This window comes from Terrapene carolina, unplaced genomic scaffold (assembly GCF_002925995.2).
Source record: "Terrapene carolina triunguis isolate 2854851 unplaced genomic scaffold, T_m_triunguis-2.0 Scaffold558, whole genome shotgun sequence".
In the NCBI taxonomy this organism is placed as follows: Eukaryota; Metazoa; Chordata; order Testudines; family Emydidae; genus Terrapene; species Terrapene triunguis.
The window spans coordinates 5021468-5042566 of record NW_020664909.1 but is presented as its reverse complement, the minus strand read 5'-3'; the positions used below and the strand labels follow the sequence as shown (position 1 = coordinate 5042566).

At 39.0% G+C, this 21099-nt stretch overlaps 1 protein-coding gene across 2 annotated transcripts in view; it reads right to left on the bottom strand.

The window, feature by feature from the left end:
* Positions 1-5881: 5881 nt before the first annotated feature.
* The window catches only part of ALCAM (activated leukocyte cell adhesion molecule), a 161392-nt gene continuing 146174 nt past the window's right edge, over positions 5882-21099 (bottom strand). Inside the window, exons 12-17 of one of the 2 annotated variants that reach the window (XM_024200328.3) lie at positions 20293-20425; positions 19290-19322; positions 18512-18629; positions 16457-16588; positions 10999-11109; positions 5882-8092 (exon numbers count right to left, since the gene is read on the bottom strand). In XM_024200328.3, coding sequence (XP_024056096.1) covers positions 11022-11109; positions 16457-16588; positions 18512-18629; positions 19290-19322; positions 20293-20425 — 504 coding nt within the window. In that variant the 3' untranslated portion in view covers positions 5882-8092; positions 10999-11021. The remainder of the gene's footprint in view (positions 8093-10998; positions 11110-16456; positions 16589-18511; positions 18630-19289; positions 19323-20292; positions 20426-21099) is intronic. The other variant, XM_024200329.3, reaches the window with a different exon arrangement.

The following is a 21099-nucleotide window of genomic DNA, read 5'->3' as shown; positions in this document are numbered from 1 at the left end:
GGATTGTGTGAGGCGGGTGAGAAAGAATTGTGTGAGAAGTTATTGCGACCTTGTGTAGATAATATGGAATGTAGACTAAGAGTCTACATTAGTGAGCAAAACAAGATATCAGAATGACCTATGTATAAACAAAATGCAGTTGTTGCTCATTGTCTGTAACAAAAGGTATAAATGCTTGCTGTAATTGTTTACTGTTGAGAGAGACCTGCTTAGCTCTCTCCCTCTGCACAATTGTGAGAGTTAATAAAGCATCTGACTTGCTGTACCCAAACAAAAAGTGAGAACTCAGTTTTTCTCCGACAACATAATGGCCACTTGCTTTGAAATTAGCATTTTCTATTTAAGTCCTTAAATCCTTCATTAGCATTTCTCAAGATTTCTTTGAGTTATTTAGTTACAGGGGTATACACAATTTAAATTCTATTACATTGTAACATTAACAGATAAGTGAAAACAATGCATGTAATATCCCATTAGTTTTCATGAAGTTTAAACACCCAAAACACGAATTGCTTTGCTCTATATTAAGATACAAGTGAATTGACCTGAATACACTCTAGCGTGACCTGGTCTGCCAGTGTCACATTTGGATTCGCCGTACTGCTGAGGAAAGCTTTTATTTCAACGTCATTGAAATTGAAGTCCTGGAAATATTGTTATGGATATGAGGTTTAATAGAATTCTTTAAGAGAATCTAAATTTGGGAAATAAAACTAGTTATGTTCTCCCTTTATTTTCATTGTATGATCTGTGCTGGACTTACCCCTCTCAGAAACAGCTATTATGCAGCTATTAATGAAGTCTCAAATCTATATATGGACAGTGTTGAACTACTTACAACATCACCTGAATATGTTTTTGTCTTCTGATACTGGAAAACAAGTCAGTCAGTGATATATGCATGCATGTGAGCCAGTGGTTCTCAAACTGTGGGTCAGGACCCCAAAGTGAGTCGTGACCCTGTTTTAATGGGGTCGCATGGGCTGGCTTAGACTTGCTGGATCTTGGCTGAAACCCAAGCCCCACTGCCCGGGACTGAAGCCCAAGGGCTTCAGCTCTGGGTGGCAGGGCTCAGGTTATAGCCCCCCCACCCGCCCGGGGCTGATGCCCTTTGGCTTTGGCCCGCCTTGCCCGAGGTGGGGTGTGTGTCTGGCGGGCTCAGCCTTTGTTCCTCCCTCCTGGGGTCATGTAGTAATTTTTGTTGTCAGAAGGGGGTCATGGGGCAATGAAGTTTGAGAACCCCTGGATTATTCAATGGCTCATGTGGGCATCTGTGTCATGAAAGCATGATTAGGAAGGTATGATTTTGAGCTGAGAGAAGCTGTATAGATCAGTGATGATTTTTGTGTTTAGGTTTGGAGTTGACGTTCATTTGGTGATATAACCCAAGGTATGTAGAACTTTCAGAGGATTTGCTGCTGTTAGTGATGTGTGAGAGAAACAACCTTCTAAGTAGAGGGAGAGGATGAAAACAACATGATTGTGAATTAGGATGACCCACTTTTCATGTTTATAGCAACATATTATCTGTTTTCCTCACTGTATGTGTATTGTTTGGTGGTTTTATAGAAGTCTTAATCTGCCTATAGTTGAATATTTTAAGATGCATTGACGTTTCTGAACAAAATGTTCTACTGTAATTAGAACAAATCATTGTGGGGGCGGGGTGGAGGGAAGCTCTACATAGAAACAAGGGATAGAAAATGGGCATCAGGATATGCTGGGAGAGACTATGTAGTCCTTATCTGATGGCACAGGAGAGCTAGGACAATGGAAAAAGCCCAGCCTGCCTCCTGTCTACAGGAGTAAACTTCAATAACGATTTGTCAATCCCAAGTTTTCTACCTTTTGTTCTGAAGAGTACCAGCACATCCATTGTAGACAGCAAGGCACTTCACTGCAAGAAATGTCTTTCCAATGTGTGAAATTCAGAATATTCACCAGAAATAAAGATTGATTCCTGGGATGGGTGGGAATATGTTCTCGCCAGCTTCTCCTGCATTGCTTTCAGTGTGAACTGGGACTGGCTGGGATGGTCTGATTTGATTTTCTCTGATTCTTCTGTTCTTTAAACCTTTAGAAAATAATTTGCTAACCACTGATGAGCACAACTATCTGAATTTCAGGTTATTTAATCCAAAATGGATGGTTGCTGCTGGTTATTAGAAAAAGTAATTGGCAAGATGAGACAGCCTGTAGCATAATACAATCACTATCCATTTCAGTGTGTGTGGGGGGAGGGGGTGTACACAGACCATATATATTGTTAGGATCAAATCTTATACTTTGCAAACAGGCTAAGTGTGAGAGAAAATAGCTGTGTTCACACCCTACATGTTATTGTAGTAATGTTTGTACAAGATGTCTTCTGAGGTATCATTTAAACATTCATAATATGCTGATCAATAATATTATGGCAAAATGCATATAGCAGCATTATATGTGAAGTTATAAACATAAGCTGAAATCATGACTAAAATACTTTTTTTTCCAGGAAAGTCTGGGGAGTGGTCAGACCAGTTCCTCAGAGATAAAGGGCAAGTTGATGCCTCAGCCAGGTGTAAACAAGGCTGATGGACAATTACCAGGTAAGTGGCCATTCTTTGGCAGGAAAGGAGAGGTCAAAAAAAAAAATCTACATCTTACTAAAGAAACAGTTTTTCCTTTCACGTAGTCTGCTTGCCACTTTGCTCCCAGATGGAAATGCTTCTCAAAGGGGGACAGGACTATAAAAAGATGGAGCAAATACCTCAAAGGACCCCCCTCTCTCTCTCCATGCCCATCACATTCACTGCACCTGAAGAGACAGAGGAAACAGCCATTGGAGTTTGGGGGAGTGGTCCTGATCTAAAGGGCATGGTCAGTAAGACTGCTGAAAGCACATGGTGCTTGGCTTTGAATCTTAGTTTTTATTAAGTTAGGCAGCAGTAAGCATTTTATCTTTATTTTTCTTGTAACCATTTCTGACTTTTATGCCTCCTTACCTGTACTCACTTAACATCTCTCTTTGTAGTTAATAAACTTGTTTTACTGTTTTATCTAATCCAGTGTGTTCAAGTTGAAATGTCCAGGTAACCCCATTTGGGATAGCAAGTTTTGTGCATAGTATTCCCTTAAAGGAGTCTCGGACTCAGTAGATCTGGGCAGTACAGGATATAGTTTCTGGGGGGAAATCTGGGAGTGTGTTGGGATCACCCTGTGGTAATTTTTAATGCTAGCAAGAGCCAAGACGTGGCTGGCTGGCTGCAGCACACACAGATATAGCTGGGAGTGACTTCCATGCTGGAGGCTGTTTGTGAGCAGTCCAGGCTGGAGGCTACAGAAGCAAGGCAACGCAAAGGGCATCCCAGGTCACAAGGCAGGGGTGACACAGCTACTCATAGGTCTGAATTGTACCCTGGTATGTTACACTAAGTGGGTTGTGTGCTGGGACTGTTCTTTCCTTCAGGCTGTGAAGCATCCTGCATCTTCTTTGCAGTGCTCTGCCCCCTTCTATATGCCCCTTTTCTGGGCAGTAAATCACCACTGGAACCGTATCTCCTTTTCCTACCTGTCCTCTGCCCCCTAACACAAGCTCCAGAGTACACTGGTTTGCTAAATGAGCTTCCCCTCTCTCTACTCCCCATATGCAGCCCACCCACTGTGAGGTTTGTGGCTATAATCTAGGGCAGGAGTAGGCAACCTATGGCACGCGTGCTGAAGGCAGCACATGAGCTGATTTTCAGTGGCACTCACACTGCCCAGGTCCTGGCCACCAGTTCAGCGGGCCTGCATTTTAATTTAATTTTAAATGAAGTTTCTTAAACATTTTAAAAATCTTATTTACTTTACATACAACAATAGTTAAGTTATATGTTAGACTTATAGAAAGAGATCTTCTAAAAACGTTAAAATGTGTTACTGGCACGTGAAACCTTAGAGTGAATAAATGAAGACTCGGCACACCACTTCTGAAAAGTTGCTGACCCCTGATCTCGGGGATGTCTCCTCTTGCTAGGGTAAGTCAGCACCGTTCCACACTGGCGCTGTGTTGATTTACACCAGCTGCAGCTCTGGGTCTTAATCTTTCGCTTTTCTAAAAGAAGGTGGGAGTCCTCAAGGCTACGCAACAGAATAATAAAAGCACATATTGAGACTGAAAAGGTGAGTTTAGCTGCCTGTCATGCACCTTAGCAAGCTGGAACAAGTTATGTATCAGCAGCCTTTACATCTGTGGGCGAGGATGTATTTGGCTTTCTTGTAACATCAGTTGATTTGCAGAGCCAGGAAACTGCAAAGTCCCAGGTCTGATGTTGATGGTTTGCACCAAACTCCAAAACCATTCCGTGACACTGGCTGAAACAAGGTATTTAATGCGTATAACTGATAACCTGAGCTAGAATAATTATATACATACAGCCTCTTAACTTCCTGTTAGCTAACATTTATCTGGCTTCATGGGGTAATGTTACAAGTAAATCAGAGATTTAAGTGGATCAGTCAGCAATTGGGGATATTAAGTGGATTTGTGACATTTCCTGGAGGAATTTTGGTCTAAGACCAATGAATGAATGACATTCTTATACACTATAATAATTTTAATATTTCATATTAAATTAACAATCCCAATATAGTTTTAAACACTAATTGCCACTACAAACACACTATATTAATTTTATGTAATTGTTTCAAAACTCAGTAGAAGAGAAATTTCCTGTCCAAGAAGATGCAATACATACTGGGTAAGTAAAGGGTAGTATTGGGGCTGTGCTTTTGTCACTATAGTAAGTCCGGAAATAAGATATACCATAACAAATGGGGGAATAGATATTTTTATTTGTATTTCCTACATGTGCATGTATTGGCTACCTGGACCCCTGCTGTTTCAGCTGAAAATTTATTCCTTATCTCACAGCAGCCTCGGTTGCTATAGATTGTGGCTCTGTGTTGTGTCTGATAGATAAATGACTAGGAAACTCATGTTGGATTAGAAAGTCTAAACAAAGCCTGTGGGTTAAGATAGATACACAAAGGGTGAAGTGAATACCCAGAGATGGGCACAAGCAAGCATTACACCATAGATATACTACACCCTTAGAGCCTTCAAAAAAAAGTCAAAGGGCAGAATCTACTATAATTTTCTACTGCGTTTTTGTGTGTGAGAAATTACTCCTTCCCATCTCCCCCCATTCAAAAGAGCAGACTTTCAACCACTACATAAATTTCTGCCTCAATCTTTTATTGGTGGTGATTGCAGAACTGGTCCTACTGAACAATCAGTTAAACTGGAGAACATAGTCCGGTGCCTTAATCACAAGACCACCCATTTCCTGTATGACCTTGGGCAGAGAGTTTAATCTCTCTCTCTGCCTCAATTCCTCATCGTTGAAATGTGGATAATAGTTCCTTTCTCCCTCACTTTGTCTGCTTTAATCTATTCAGCATGTAAGCAGGGATTTGTACTGTAGGTAATAATCACAACTGAGATCAAATGAATTCATTTGGAGCAGTTGATCTGTAACTGACAGACCTGGGCCCTCATGGCCCATAATTGCAGTTCTTTCTGGAGGCCAAACCTGATTTCTTCACCCTGCAAAATGTAACCCATACATAGGTTTACTTGTAAGGTGCCCATATGTCTCAATGATGGGTACTTAATACATGTACTCATGTTCTGCATAGTGTGATAAGATTTGATTCTTGGACAGATCCCAGCACCTGTGTGGAACCCCAGTGATTTCAGAGATTACTCACAAGAGTAAAGTTACATGCATGCTTAAGAACTCGCAGGATCAGGGTCTTTCCTCACATTCAGAAGTGTTCCTTTGAACTGAAATGTCAGACAAGCAGGTGAATTCATACTTCAGTTTTATTATCTTTTAGGCATGGATTGAAACATTCATTTTTTTTTTTTGCACTGGTGGTTCCTGAAACATGCCTGAAGTGAATGTTGAACAGGGAAAAATCTGTCTCCTAGGGCTGAAGAGTTAAACTGGATGGGAGATGCAGCAGAATTTCAAAAGGTGAGGTTTTTATTCCTTTTTCACAATTGTGGGTGTAGAAAGTGAGTGATTATTTTTTAAATCTTCCTTGTTTTTTTCCCAAGACAATGATAAATATTTTTTCGACCCATTCCCTGTACTTCTTAGTCTTGAAGGTTTCTTCTCAAAATATAGAGAATTACAATAAACTTCTGTCATTTATCACATACTTAAAGCCATTACAACTTTTTTTTTTCTAGTCACTCCCACTGCATTTCAGTTGGCAGTGGTGTTCTCACACCAAAATAAAAAAAAATTGTATATAAAGTACCTTTTTTGTGTGTTCACGTTTTATTTTGGAAAACAGGTTTAAAAATTTTAGAATTTTTTTAAAAAAATTCTAAAAAAAAAAAAGAAAAAAATCACAGTATTTACAGAGATAACAATGGCTTAGCCATGCAAAACAAACAACTTTGGTTTTTTCCCCACCCCTTTTACTTTGGTTTAAATGTTGACCAAGATTTTTTTTCCCTTTGCCAAATAAAACATTAACAAATCAAAGTTTAGAGGCATATAACAGGATTTCCCCCTTAATATTTTATACAGCATAGAGTTTATAGGACATTTTATGTATTTAATCCATGCCAATGCACTACAGGAAGCTTTTATTAAGACATCAGTCACTACCGCCCAGACATTTAACATTTTACAAATTTACAAGTAACAGTGTTTTTTCTAAATAATGTAGAAGTGGCAAAACGTTTCCTAATTTCCATTTCTTTAATTTATTTTTACTAACTTTTTTGCCTAACAGTCTATAAAAACTTACTTCCCCCCGGATCATAGATTTAAAAATGGAATTCTGATGTTCTGCTTACTTTCTGTACTTATTTTCCTCCCATGATCAGATTTGTCTATTACATTCTCCCAGAAACTACACTTCTGTTTAAGAGTACTGAGCTGGAACTTCTGAGTTTTTACAGTTTTCTATTGGCCATCTACCCAAAAAGTTTCCTTTTACATCATCATTCTAAAAATTTCCTCAAGCATAAAACACGTTTATAAAGTTAAACTTGAATGTAACTAAAGATACGTAGACATTTCATTGTTACAATTATATGCACTGTTTGATAAATTATGTACCAGGTAAAAACACTAAAATTATCTCAAGGTGCATTCAATATCTGTAGCGTAGTTAACAAAAACACACAAAAAATATATATATATTCTATTTTTGTGGAAAAATGCAGCTTTGATATGACCACTGTTTTAAAAAAATCTCCAATTCTGACTGTTATCTTTTTGAAACGAAGAAAAGGTACAGTACTTTAAGGCAGTGGATAACCAAAAGGACTTAAAACCAATTCAAAATTACAGTGTTGCTCTCTCTCTCTCTACAATGAGACTGAGGACAATCAATAACTTTTTTCCAAACTGCTATCAAGAACACATGTGATTCACTCACTCAGAAAAGGATTATTAGCAGCAATCTGTACACAGGCTAACAAGAATTTTGTAGTAAATTCTTTGCTAGACTCCCAAGCTTATTTTTGGAAACGATCTATGCCCTTTTCTGGTCAGTTAGATGTTTTTTACTTTCATGAACCCTTTAGTGCACTTTTGTCATAGCTGGCTCCATCTCTCTCCACGGTGATTTCAAGACTAGAAAAAGGAGGTTGCTCTATCCCCATAACACAACCTTACATTTTAGATCTCTGCTCTACGAAAGCAGGGGTTTTACAGATAGCAATCAGAATTAGAAATGTACCTGCTCAAAGGGTGTCCTAAAAACAAATTGAAATAAAAACATTACACCATACATCAGATTAACAGCAACTCCCAGAACAAAGCCTTACAGTGTATAAAAATAGCTACGTAAAAAATTTACATAAAGGCAAACAAAAAGAACTCTTCAGTGCAGACATTTACAAAAACAAACAGAACACAACATGGTGACCTACTATCTTGGCTGATGCCAAATTAGTTTTTTTTTTTTAAACTTGAGATAATTGCATCTAAAATCCTTTGAAAACTTGGTAGAATGATCTGTTCAATACTTGAACCATGAATAACTGTCACTTCTTTGTATAGGTTTTGAATACAATCCACGTTCATGCTTCTATACGTATTCTCTGAAATGTGAAAAATAGTCAGTTAAACTAGGTAACTGGCAAAATTATCATAATTAGACAAGAGTTTTAATAGCCTTTATTTAACTGCAAAATAAATGTCACCAGAAAATATTACAAACTTCTTTTTGTGATATAATTTATAACTTATGTCCATTGCTGATGAATCAATAAATGCATTCTCCAAATCATGAATGTAATGATAAGGAGCTCATGTTTATATAACACATTAGATTTGAAGGAACCCAAAACAATACACACATACTACCCAGGGCTAATTTCATTCATCACTAATGTACAGTCACCTCTGTAGATGTGGCAGCTACTACAATGTCCAGCACCATTACACAAAACATTAGGGCAGGAAGTGAGCCATGTCTTTCCCAGATGAAATTACAGTGGGAATTTTAGGGATTCAAATTTCACCATTTTACATAAGAACAGCCATACTGGGTCAAACTAATGGTCGATCTAGCCCACTCTCCTATCTTCCAACTGTAGTGGATGCAGGTGCTTCAGAGGGAATGAACAGAGCAGGCAATCATTGAGTGATCCATCCCCTGTCATGCATTCTAGCTAGGGACACTGGGAGCATTTTCCCAGAAATTTGTAAATTAAGTTCAGGGACTAATTTTTTGACATTTCTACCATTTTTACAAGGAAAATGGAGAAACTTCCTTCTTGGACTGCTGCTGTGGCTCCAGTCTGAGCTTGCTTGGTCTAGCTCAGGTATGCCTACAGGAGCTGCAACCATACCTCCTGATTGCAGTGTCAGACATTCTCTAAGGCTGAGGGAAACAGGACAACTCCACCACCTCTGAAGGCCTTAAAACCCTTATGCTCAGAATCCTAATGTGTTCTTTTTAAGCCTTCACAGCTATAGCAGATTAACATAAAGTACCATAGTATCTTTTGGGCTGGCGTTTGCAGCCAGCAAAATAATCCCTAAGCAATCACTTAGTGGAGGGTGGAATGCCACCCTGTGGCATTGTGAGGAATCCATAGAGGGGCTCTCTTCCTTCCCATTTTACTTTGGGTCCAGATATCAGCAATATGAGAGGGCATCTTTCTTAATACTGTTAGCAGGGCAAAGGTAGATAGGAGTAATTTTGCAGCTAGGGACTCATGGGGGGGGGGGGGGGGTCAGTTAGAGCAGATTTTTCAAGGAAGTTCCAGTAGGGTTTGGAAGCAAAGGTGCTTGTCATTTGCAGGTGAAGGCAGGAGAGACCAGTAGCTAGCTGGAAGTGGGAAGGAGAGGGTAACTGCTTGTAGCTTTCACCCATGGCTCAATCTCCTGGTGTTGGACATTCCTTTCCTCCTACCAGTGTACTCTAGGACTGCAGAATTTCAAGGGTATGAGCAATTAAAAGAGCAGAACAAGAGTCCCATCACCCCCACCCCCGAAAAAGTTGAAAGCAATCTCCCACCCCACACTCTCCCTACCTGAATGATGAACTCTGGCACAGCAAACTCTATGGAGGAGTTTCGCAACATATATTATTAATTAAAGTTTATCAATGACTAGAACACTATTGCACAATAAATAGGGACATTCCTGACAATAATAGTAGTAGATGTTTATATGGACTGTCTGATCACCCTTGGTGTCTCACAGATCTTTGATTCGTTTGGGTATCTGTGGCAAGAAAAGTTGTCTTGTGGTTTATGCTCAGGTTAGAGGCAAGACTGTATGAATAACTGAAACATTCAGATCCAACATTTTCAAGATCTTATATTTTCCCCCTAAAGTACCCTCCTATCCCCATCTTATTGAAACAAGAAACCTGGTGTAATAATTTTACAATCTCTACACCAAATTTTCAAGAGCGACCAATGATTTTGTTCCTCTCCATTTTTGGCTTTGCAGCTTGACACTTTAAAGAGGGATGACAAAGGATGGGTGCACAGCACTTTCTGAACCTGGGCGTTTTGAGCGTTCAATTTGAGAAACCTTAAAAAGTGGAGGCACAAATTGAAAAAACTAATTTAGAAACTGAATAAATTTGATAAGAAAGCTTATCTTTTGACTGCTTACTTCCATAATTTAAAGAACATTGGAAACTGATTTCCACCCTCTTTACCCTGGCCTTCCACAATGTGTGTGTGCTAGATGACATCACTGTTCAGAAAGATGGTGTAAGCCCCAGCCTGTGACATTAAAAGAAGAGGACAGAGGCAGCAGTGGGGGCTGCATCTGACCACAGGATGATGCTGTTGGTTTGGTGTAGTACCACTGTATTCATTGCAGTTTGGATTCCGTGGATTTTCCTGCAGCTTCTGTTTTATAAAGAAGAGGGGAAATCTCCACTTCTCTTGCACAGTCATGGCACAATGACTACATCCAGCATGAGGCTAGTAATAGTATGTGATTTTACGGTAAGAACTTCTTACCTCTTGAATGTACATCGTTTTGAGCCCACCAAAAACTAATTTTTACCTATAGTGAATAGAACTAAACGTTCTCCTTTGTGAGTATACATCATATAATTATTTATAATTAAAACTTCCCTGAGTGCATGAGCTCAAATGCATGCGATAGTTTGTTTCTAAATATCAGAATCCTTTTGCATTTCTTTTAATGTGTGTGCACATGCTCTATTAAAAATCCATAGCTGCTGTGTGTCTTGCTCCCCCTCTCCCTATATCACAAGAATACAAATAATTCCTATTGCCTTTAGTAAGAGTACTTATATTTTGAAAGGGGAGAACAAAGCTTCATAATTTCATAGTGCTCACTAGACCATATCTCAACTCTGAGGTCCTAGATTGACTAAAGATTGGATCGTCTTATTCCAGAAGCAGAGGCTCTCTAGCCCTTGAACTGAAAGAGAACCTCCTTCTGCTGTACAGGATATATGATACACAGGTAAACAGTTCTGATTCTATTTTCCAAAGTTCACATCATTTACCTGGAATGACTGACATTTGTCTTTTAAGCTTCAGGTTTGTGATTGTTTTCTTCTAGCTTTTTATTTTCCTCTATATTGCCAAGGTCTTTGTTTACATGTTTTGATGGTGTCCTACAAGAAAAAAAAAGATCAGTGTCTCATTTGCATGTCTATAGCATTTTGTTCATATTAATATACAGTGTCTCTCTCTCTCCCTCTCTGCAAAGAAAAAAAATCGTAAGAATTCAATTACCAGCACAACTAGACGAGAAACATTTGCATGACTATGAATATACCAATAAGCATTGCAGTAGGACTACATATACATATATTAGTAACAATGGAACTTATACATTGCAAAAGAGCCCAGGATAATTCTGTTTACTGAGGCTAAGCTGGTTGTGCACATGTGTATTTTTTTGACAAATTAATTCCCTAGGTTTTCTGCATGTTTAAGGGTTTTGTCCACAGGCATATTAAATGCAGAAGTGTGGCTAAGACATCTTTATCAACACAACAATCTTTTTGTGTGTTCACATAAAATAGCTTTTGGAGCTAAGCAGAAGTCAATGATAACTTCTTAGATTGAAAACCATTTTGGGTACCACCTAGATTTTATTTGTTTCAGTGCACAAAGCATTTTTTCTGGATCTCTGCTAGTTATGACTGACAATTTTTGGATAGAGAAGAGACTGTAAATGTTGTCAGGGGGAGAAAGAGGTATGCCTCATTTAAAATAGCAGGTCTGCTTTAATGTAAGCCGTGAAGACGAATTAGTGAGTTAAGTGCTTAGTTTAGTTTAGCAGAATAACCCCACAAGCCCTGCATTTAATGTGAGAAACCTCACCATCAGCCAAGGTGAAAGATTGCTGCAATGGTGTGATAACATTTTAAAAGCCACAACTTTTAAAATGTAAATGGCCAGATGTATTTGAGTGAGACACTAAATCCCTTGTGTCAAAGCAGCTTATCATATACACATTTTCTCTGTGATAATTTGTTTGCTCTACAGAAGTAGTATAGTATCTGTTGTGACAGATTTATGCATATGCTCACCACAGCTTCAGGGTAAAGGACTGAAGTGACATTGACTTGCAAACTACAACGATGGCACAAGTTACCAGGACAATATGGCATGTCACATTGGTGCTAGTCAGCATATACCCCTCTAAAATCAATGGCTTTATTTTTGCTAATGGGGTGTGCCTGTGCAAAGACATTAGCTTTATCTAGCAGCATAGGTGAACACTGCAAACGGCCTTAGTTTAAGTGACCTTGAAAAGTATAAAGGGGCTATGGTTTAGTCAAGTCCTGATCCAAATGAGTCAGGGGAAAACATTTCCTAGGGGCTTACAGCTGTATCCCAAATCTCAGACATGGCTGAAATGCTACTATTAGAAGTGCCAATTCCCCAGCATGGGAAGTGGGCAGCAGACCTGATGCATCAGGTCAAGTAAGAGGGACACAGGATGATGGACCTGAAGTCTAAATATTTGATTGGATGTTTGAAATTGCAATAGCTGTCTAGCTGTTTTAAGGTAGAAGATTACATTGGCTAGTATATTTTAATGCTTGAAGTTACTTTAGCCTTTTTTACCACTTTCTTTCAACTATGTTGTCTAATGGTATTGCTAGTGTGGTCTCTCTGTGCATGAACTAATTCTGTTAGCACAAAGATCCAAGTCTCTGCTTCACGATCACTGGTTATGCCGAAACTGAACAGTTAACCAGGTTGATTAGCACATGGATCTGAGCATTCCCATAGTAAATCCCTACCTGTGTTACTGGGTCCTCACTGTTTCGGCATAAGCCTGTGCGTATCTCGGGGCTTATCCTATGGTTCTTTGTTCTCAAATGCTTTAGGGTTCTTTCCTTATCAAGTATGGAAGAACTTGTCTATCCTTTGGGGGGGTGGGAGGGGAGAGGGAGAGCATTAGAAAAATACTGAAGAACTATCAGTACTTGAGTGATTTCATCTGTCCTCCAAACCTAGATCAGAGGGTTTTCTTTGTGGATTATACTGATAGGTAGAAATTAAAGCTAAAATTTAAGATCCTGGGTTAACTGTGCAGCATAGACATGCCCGTAGACAACTGTCAGTCATTTAAACGTTGGGGTTATATCACAAAGTAACTTGTTACACCCATTGTAAGTCTCTGCTGGGCAGTTATTTTCATTCTCTCTTTGAATATCTCAAAGCCAGAGAGGACTGATCCACACAGTGAAAGGAACCAAACAAGAAGAAAAATTAATATTGACAGTGGTTGAATTTCTCTCATGATCTAAATTTTTTTTGCAAATCTCTCTAATCCACAGTAAGAGAAAAAAGCCAAATTTGTTCTCTTTGGATGGATCATACGGATTTTGCTTGTCATCTGAATAACAACTCAGGAGCATGTCTCTTTCCTAACACTGGGTTACAAAAATAGAGCGATTGAGGGTAGGGATGAGAGACTAAAAGAATTTGGAGTCTCGTGGGAGAAGAATGTGCTGAGCAGATCATTACAGACTATAACCCCCGAGGGCCTTTTCAGTGATGAGACCAGGCTGTCTCAAAAGGGGGACCAACAAGTGCAGACAAGGACAAGTTGACAGGAAAACTACTGTTTCTGCCAGGGAACGTGACTGTGCCAGAGAGAGGCCTATTTTTTCATTGGATATTAAAATTTGAACAATTCAAGAGCTGTATTTCAAATGTGACATGTTAGACTTGAGAGAATGAACCACAGCAATTGAGAGAGATGCAGAATTACTATAAAACCACAAAGACACTGTCCCCACATACCCAGAATTTACAGAGCCCAAAACAGATTGGATCTCCTGTGAGCTGCTACTTAAGGTTGGAGGGCTTTGTATCTGCCATTATCATCTGCTTAGGTTAAAGTTGTTCTATTGTAAAAATCATAGAAGTTGCTGTAATGGTCCAACTGGTGTTGGAATAATTTTGTTTAAAAAATAAAACTTGTGTTATATGTAAGGATTGAATATCACATACCTCTTCCTCAGGCCTTCTATTTTGGGTGACTATGCCACCTGTAAGAGTGGCCAGATTTTCAGAGGGGCTGAGTACACATCACCTTCACAGAAGTTAAGATATGGCTCACATCAATGCAATGAGAACTGCACGTGTTCAGCCCCTCTGAAAACCAGGCCACTTAGTTGGAAGCTTACACATGGATTTAGAACATTTAAATTTGAAGACTTAACTATGTTGGTGTAGCCATGCTGGTTCCAGGATATGGTAGTCCAGAGTTCTGTGGAACTCAAAAGCTTCTCTTTCACCAACAGAAGTTGGTCCAATAAAATATATTACCTCACCCACCTTGTCAAGACTTAGCCTCTGCCAACATTGTCATAGTTGAAGTCTCAGTGATCTCACTACAACATTTGCTCAACAATAGGGATTTTAGTGAAAAATTTCCACTGTTGACACCAGTGCAGTTCTACAGCAGGCAATGCTTGTGTAACTGCCAGCATATTTAACACTGTTTACATGACCTTGTTAAAACACAGGGGCCTTGTTGCATGGAGGCTCTCAGCAGTATGAGGAGTGCTGGACCTGCAGCTCTAGGCTAGCAGGGTGAGCATGCAGAAGTTTCCTAGACACAGCCTGAGTTTATAACCAGTTCATGACACAGGATACAGCTACATCGCAAAAAAACAAAAACAAACCAGCAGCCTGCCCGAGTCAACTGACTTAGGCTCATGCTTTGGCCCTGAAAATCAAAGTGTAGCTGTTCCAGGTCAGCCTGGGCTCTGAAACCTGGGAAGGGAGAAGAGTATCAGAGCCCAACTGGAACAGCTACACTGCTATTTTCAGTCCTGTAGCACAAGGTAGATCAGTTGACCCAGGATCTGAGACTCACTATCACAGGTTTTTTGTTTCATGTCAACTACACTGGGGAAAAATAATTTACAATCTAGTCAATACTGTTAGTCACCATGGTAGTTAACTGCATTGCCTTTGCCAGCTTCCTTGGAGAGCATAAAATTGTTTTTTTTTGTAACCATGCTGTAACTCTTATTTTTGCAGTGTAGACAGAACCCCTTATAGTATGTATGTAGAAGACTTGCTAGTCCTCTACAGTGGAGCTTCTGAGTCTCCATTACCCTAAGTGCTGCCGTAGTGCTGGAGCAGTAGGGGATATAGAAATGTACACTTTCCCAGAATTAATTCCTAACAATCACAGTTGGGTGGCATGGATGTATAAAGAGAGATGACACATTAATCTATTGTGAAAAAACAGGTGACTACTTGTCTGAACCAAACTTGTAACCAAGTCAGATAAGAGTGTCAGAAATTGGTTATAAAAATACTGTTTTACTTAAAATTTTATAGATGGTATGTCTGCCTCCTGTACTTCTCTCTTTCTCCACTCAATGTATGGATCCCTATATCCTCTCAATAAAGTTTAATTCCTCATTTGACATTTCAAGCTTTCCTTCAGAAGTCCTCAAAATCCTGCCTTCAAGAAAATGATTACCATTGGGAATCACTTCTCAAAGGCTCTCTAAAAGGTAGGTAAAATGGTGTTAAAGGGTTTACAGGTTCACTTGTTTTTTGCAGGGGGAAGATTGCTTTCAAGCATTTTTTAAATTTAAATATCAATGTGGAATAAGTATCAGTTAGTGAAAAAATTATTTCCAATGCTGTTCTCTGATTTAAATTATACTAATTAAATATAGAGCACAAACAGCTCACTCCCAGTTTGTCTCCCATGTTTACAATAATGTGAACTTTGTGGTTGGAAGTATATGAGACACATACACTTATGAGTGTTCTATAACACATTGTGCAACTTTTGGTTTTAATATTCTAACCATCTACAAAATAGCAGAAAAGTACAATTTTTGTTAATCATCCAATGACAAACCTCAGTCTAGGAAGGGTTAGCAATTAGCTCAGAATGATTGAGGATGCTGACTGGTTCCAAAAATTGTGTGCATCTGATCATTGTAACAATTGCTGCAGTTTAATTTTCAGTCAAATTTCAGGGTTTTTCCTTCATTTTAAATCTGCAATAAATCAGTGGAAACTCATTCTAGTGTAACATTACCTGGAATTTGTGTATTCCCAATCCCAGATAATGAAAATAGGACAAAAGATTTAATTAATTTCTTTAGAAATGCAAGTTCTCCACCTGGATTTCTGTTTCTGAGTGAAGGGAAACAGAGGCACTACTTGGATTTCTTTTCTAAATGATATATATTTTTAACTCTCTAGGGAATGTTTGAGATGAGATGAAGACAGGAATATTTAGACTTTGCCTAGCTGAGGGTTGCACTGAACTGGTGCAGAGGATGTGTCAATCAGCTTTTGCATTAAATGAAGCTGAGGTGATGAATAGCTACAGAAGCTAGTTACTGTGAATACACTCCACGGCCGTGAGTACAATTCCTACTATCCTGTATCACAAGACAATAGAAAATTCTACAAACCACAACATACATTAATGAAAAAAAGTAACATTTTTCTTGCCTCACGAGGGTTTGAAAGTTCTGTGCTGCTGCCTTCTCAGACTTTCCATTGACGTCACTTTGGGGGCAGAGATTAGGTGAATAACTGTTCGAGGGTGGGTTCAAAAAGTGACTAACTGTTCGAGGGAGTGGCCTGCGTGGAAACGGAGGGTTGTGATTGGACACACAGTGTCAATAAGTATTGCAATGGTGTTTTTGAGAGGACAGCATTTGAGATTTCGGGGCTGTGATTTGTGCTGAAATCCTCTGTTTCATACATACTGATGCTCTGCCTGCTCTTTAGAAGTACTGCATGCAGAAAACAGGGAAATTGATTCCCAAGGGAGAGGAGAACAGGTTAAGATGAATATATACTAAAAGGGAATGCTTGTCAGCAATATTTCCAGCAATTAGATTCACTTAAGAAACTAGTGACTGTCAGACAGACTGATTATGATTTAAACATAACTATTTAAAAAAAATATTTGGTCCCCAATGAGCCTAACTACTCACCGCTAATTTAATTTTCTACTTTAAGTATAAATATGATATTCCCATTTCTCCTATGACTTTTGTTTCATGCTTAATATTCTAATTTCTGAAATGGTCAAGTTTGGAAAACAAAGTTTAACACCATAAAGCATAGAAACACACCACAGCAAAGGACACACCACATTCTAAGAATCATCACATTTCCCTCCCACAAATGAGTCATTGCCTCATGCTTTGGACTCCCCATTGAGAGAGAAGAAAAATTCTGGACATTTTGTTATAGTAATAACTGAAAGTGGTGGTGAATTTTTTTTATTTTATTTCTTGCAGCTTTATAAATAGCACATGCTTAATATTTCTGTGCTCAGTCATATGTTTATAAAGCTTCCCTATTCAGGAAATTCCAAAAATCCCCTGCACAGCTATGTTTGTGGTATTGTATTGAAGTAAAAATCTAAAGACTGCATGGGAATGCTTTATAATGCCAGAAACAGATGAGGGAAGCCCTTGTAAGTATGGCAACTGAATGAGAAACAATTCTTCATATCAAAACTCAGAATATGTATATTATATAGCTACTGCAAATCAATGTGTAAAGTTATAGGGAAATACAAGTAAACTTTAATACTACATGTCTGTCTATACAAATATGTACAGAACATACATAACTGCCTCTCAGAACACTTTATAAATGATCTTGGTGCTCTATAGGCCAGATCCTCAGCTGCTGTAAATCAGATCGCTCCACTGAATCTCTGAGAAGGCATGGGGGTAGGATAAGTCTGCACTTTCACAGCTGACAGGGCCCCAGTCTGTGTCTGGGGAAAAGAGCATACTACTACACTGAGCAGAACCAGATGCAAGTCGGATATGGTTAACAGTGAAGGGGAAGATATTTTAAAGACTTTTTAGAGACTGTCCAACGTATTCCACATAGTCTTAAACTGATTTTCCATACTAATGAAACTCTAATTGAAAACGAGCAGAGCGAATATGCACAACATACACTCTACCTTCTGGATCTAGATGTTTAGTCAGCCCTGGCAATATCTAGTTTTCAAGCAATACAACTTCCCTCATTAGCACCTGTTAATCAAAGGATCTCAGACCACTAGATGAACAATTTAATAGAGCTTCACATACTCTCTATAAACAGATGCCAACTTTACAGGAGTATGAGCTGGCCAACTTCTCCTACACTAAGATGACCATCCATGAGGTTGCATAGATGTGACAGCCCATCATTTGACTCGGAAATTGAAATACCACATCCCATTTACGTTAATAGGAAAAGTGTCACTAACTTAAATGGAAACACAATCTGGCACTAAATGACCTGACCAAGGCCACACAGCTGAATTTGGGGCAGATTTAAAGAGTACTAGCCCTCAGGCCTGTGCTCTAACCTGATACACTGCCTCCATATTAAGATGTCCATTTTAATTTCAGATGCAAGATAAGATTTATAGATGAGGATAACTTTTGCCCCTAGATTTTCAGAATGCTGTAGGGAGCTAAACAGGTATGTACACATTATTTTAAATTTTAAAAAAAGTTAAGAGCAAGCTTCTATGTTAAGTCTTACTTTGATTTCTTCACGTATACCCAGTAGATACCACCAGCAACCAGAGCTGCTAGCAGAAGACCAACCACAATTCCTACTATTAGCTTTGCCTGGTCATTAACCTTTTCGCTGTTGTCATCTAAAACAAAGAAGAAAAGTTCATGAGGTGTTTAACAATAATACACAGCATTAAACATTTTCTATACAAGTAATCCCCCAGGAAGAAAGATGGTCAAAGAGTCAAAACTATTAGAGCAGGGGTCGACAACCTATGGCACGTGTGCCAAAGGCGGCACGCAAGCTGATTTACTGTGGCACACTGCTGCCGGCCCTAGGTCCCAGCCACCGGCCCCGCTCAGCCTGCTGTCTGCCTGGATGGACGGAACCGCTGGCCGGCAGTGGGCTGAGCGGGGCCAGCAGCCGGGACCAGTGGACGGAACCCCAGACCGGCAGCGGGCTGAGCCGCTCGTCCGCTCAGCCTGCTGCTAGTCTGGGGTTCCATCTGCTGGCCCCTGTAAATGTAAATTACTGGCATCTTAAATTACCATGAATAAATGAAGACTTGGCACACCACTTCTGAAAGGTTGCCGACCCCGGTATTAGAGCATTGTGATAACATGAAAATTTGTATTGCTATTAGACCCTGTTAAAAACTTTATGCTTAATTCTTACTGCCCCAGAGACTTGGCAATTTCAATTGAACTGCGAAGGCAGAGAGGACTGTGGAAATTACTCATCTAATGACACTTCATAAAGCTAGAGCAGATAGAGTCAAGAAAGAGGGTTCTGTAGCACTTACATCCATTCGGCTCATCATATTCTGGGATACTTACTGAAATAAAAAAAAACATTAAAATTAAAAACAAAAACTTGTTGATACCGGAAAGTCACCTTCACCCCGACACTATGCTGCAATATTTAACAATATAATGATCTATTTTACAGGAAGACCGAAATGCTCATACTTAATGCTGCATCAGCCACACAACAAAATAATTAATCTTATATTTTAGGCAGCAATCCTTGCTTTATATCCATAATGCATCATATGAAAGTGTTTTATTCCAAAAAATGACAAGTTTAATCTTATGAATACTTCTGACTAAGCATTTATATGTTAGCATTCATGATAGGATAACTTTTTACCACTTTATCATTACTGTAGTCCATTAAGCCCTAGCACCTATGGATAGATTCTGTTCTGAAATCACATCAAAAGTTAATAAACCACAAAACTGGGGGCTCAGAAAAGAAGATATCTCAGTGATAAAGCAGTTATTTTATAATGTGTGTATGAATGAGAAGGATAGCATATAGGTAATCTGAAGTATTATTCCTAAACCAGATGCATCATGAGCCATGGCCTATTTCCCCTTGCCAATGTGCCATAACCCTAACCTGCAGGGTTCAAATATAGGAGACTGAGGGCGAGTCTCTTATGGGTTTTCTGCTAAAAGAAGGGAGCTAGTTAGTGCTGCTGTGATTTTTGTGATATGCACACTGGTCCACTCAGAACAGTATTGAAACCATACAACTCATTTCACATACCGTAGGTCACTGAGCAGCCATCCGCTCGTAACACATTTCTTTCACTACCAACCTAGGCTGGGTTGGAGGACTAAGTCAGTTGTTAGTGCAGGAGACATGCGGAACTTAAGGGAAAAAAAAACCCTCTAATACTACTGCAGCACCAATCTGCATCTCACATTATTTAGAGAGAAAAGCTGGCAAAAGTATTTGAAACTTTAAGGAAACAGCTTCTCTTGCTCATTTTTCAAATGCTTCTAATTGAAGACACTCACTGGCAGAGACATTCATCGAGGTGACAGTTCTTTCTAGTTGGTTTTCAGCAATACAAGTTAATGTAACATTCTCTTCAGGAGAAATTACAATTTTACTGGAAAAACTTCCATGAATGTAGTTAGTCTCCTCTGTCTGGAAAGGAAAGAAAAGAAAAGAAAAGAAATCAGTAGAACAAAAAATGTATACAGTAATGTCTTGTACTAGAATTGTTCATAAGGAAAGTTCTAGAAGTAAATACCTTTTAAAAATAAATCTGTTACAGTTTGGAAAAAAGGGAACTATTAAAAATAATAAACTAAATAAACGTATAAGTCAAATAATTGATTTTAATATTTTACTCATTTAAACATGAAAAGCACTTCTCATTTATACTTCCACCACTTGACAATCACTTTCCCTCTTTAGTGTTTGCACTCTTCAGATAGTCTCTCTCCCGTCAAGCACCATTTGACCAAGCTACACATTTATTTTAATTTTGCCTTAAACAACCCAGTGTCATAAAAATTGGTGTAGCTGTACCCTGAATTTGCTGTCATTTATCATCATCTTCTGCTAAGAGCGCCCAAAATTAATTGTGTTATTTATATAGGTCCAAGACCTGATCCACGCCCTGAAGCTGCAACCTCCTTGACTTCAGTATAACTGAAGGTGGTATTTGACCATAAGAAATTAATGCCCACTGCTGGTGGGTGCTGTCCAATCTATGCTATGCAGAGGACTATCACTGCCAATCTCTGTGCATGCGTATTTGATTTTTTTCTTTAATCTCTCAAAGTCCGTCAGGTTTTCCAGACCTCAAATACTAC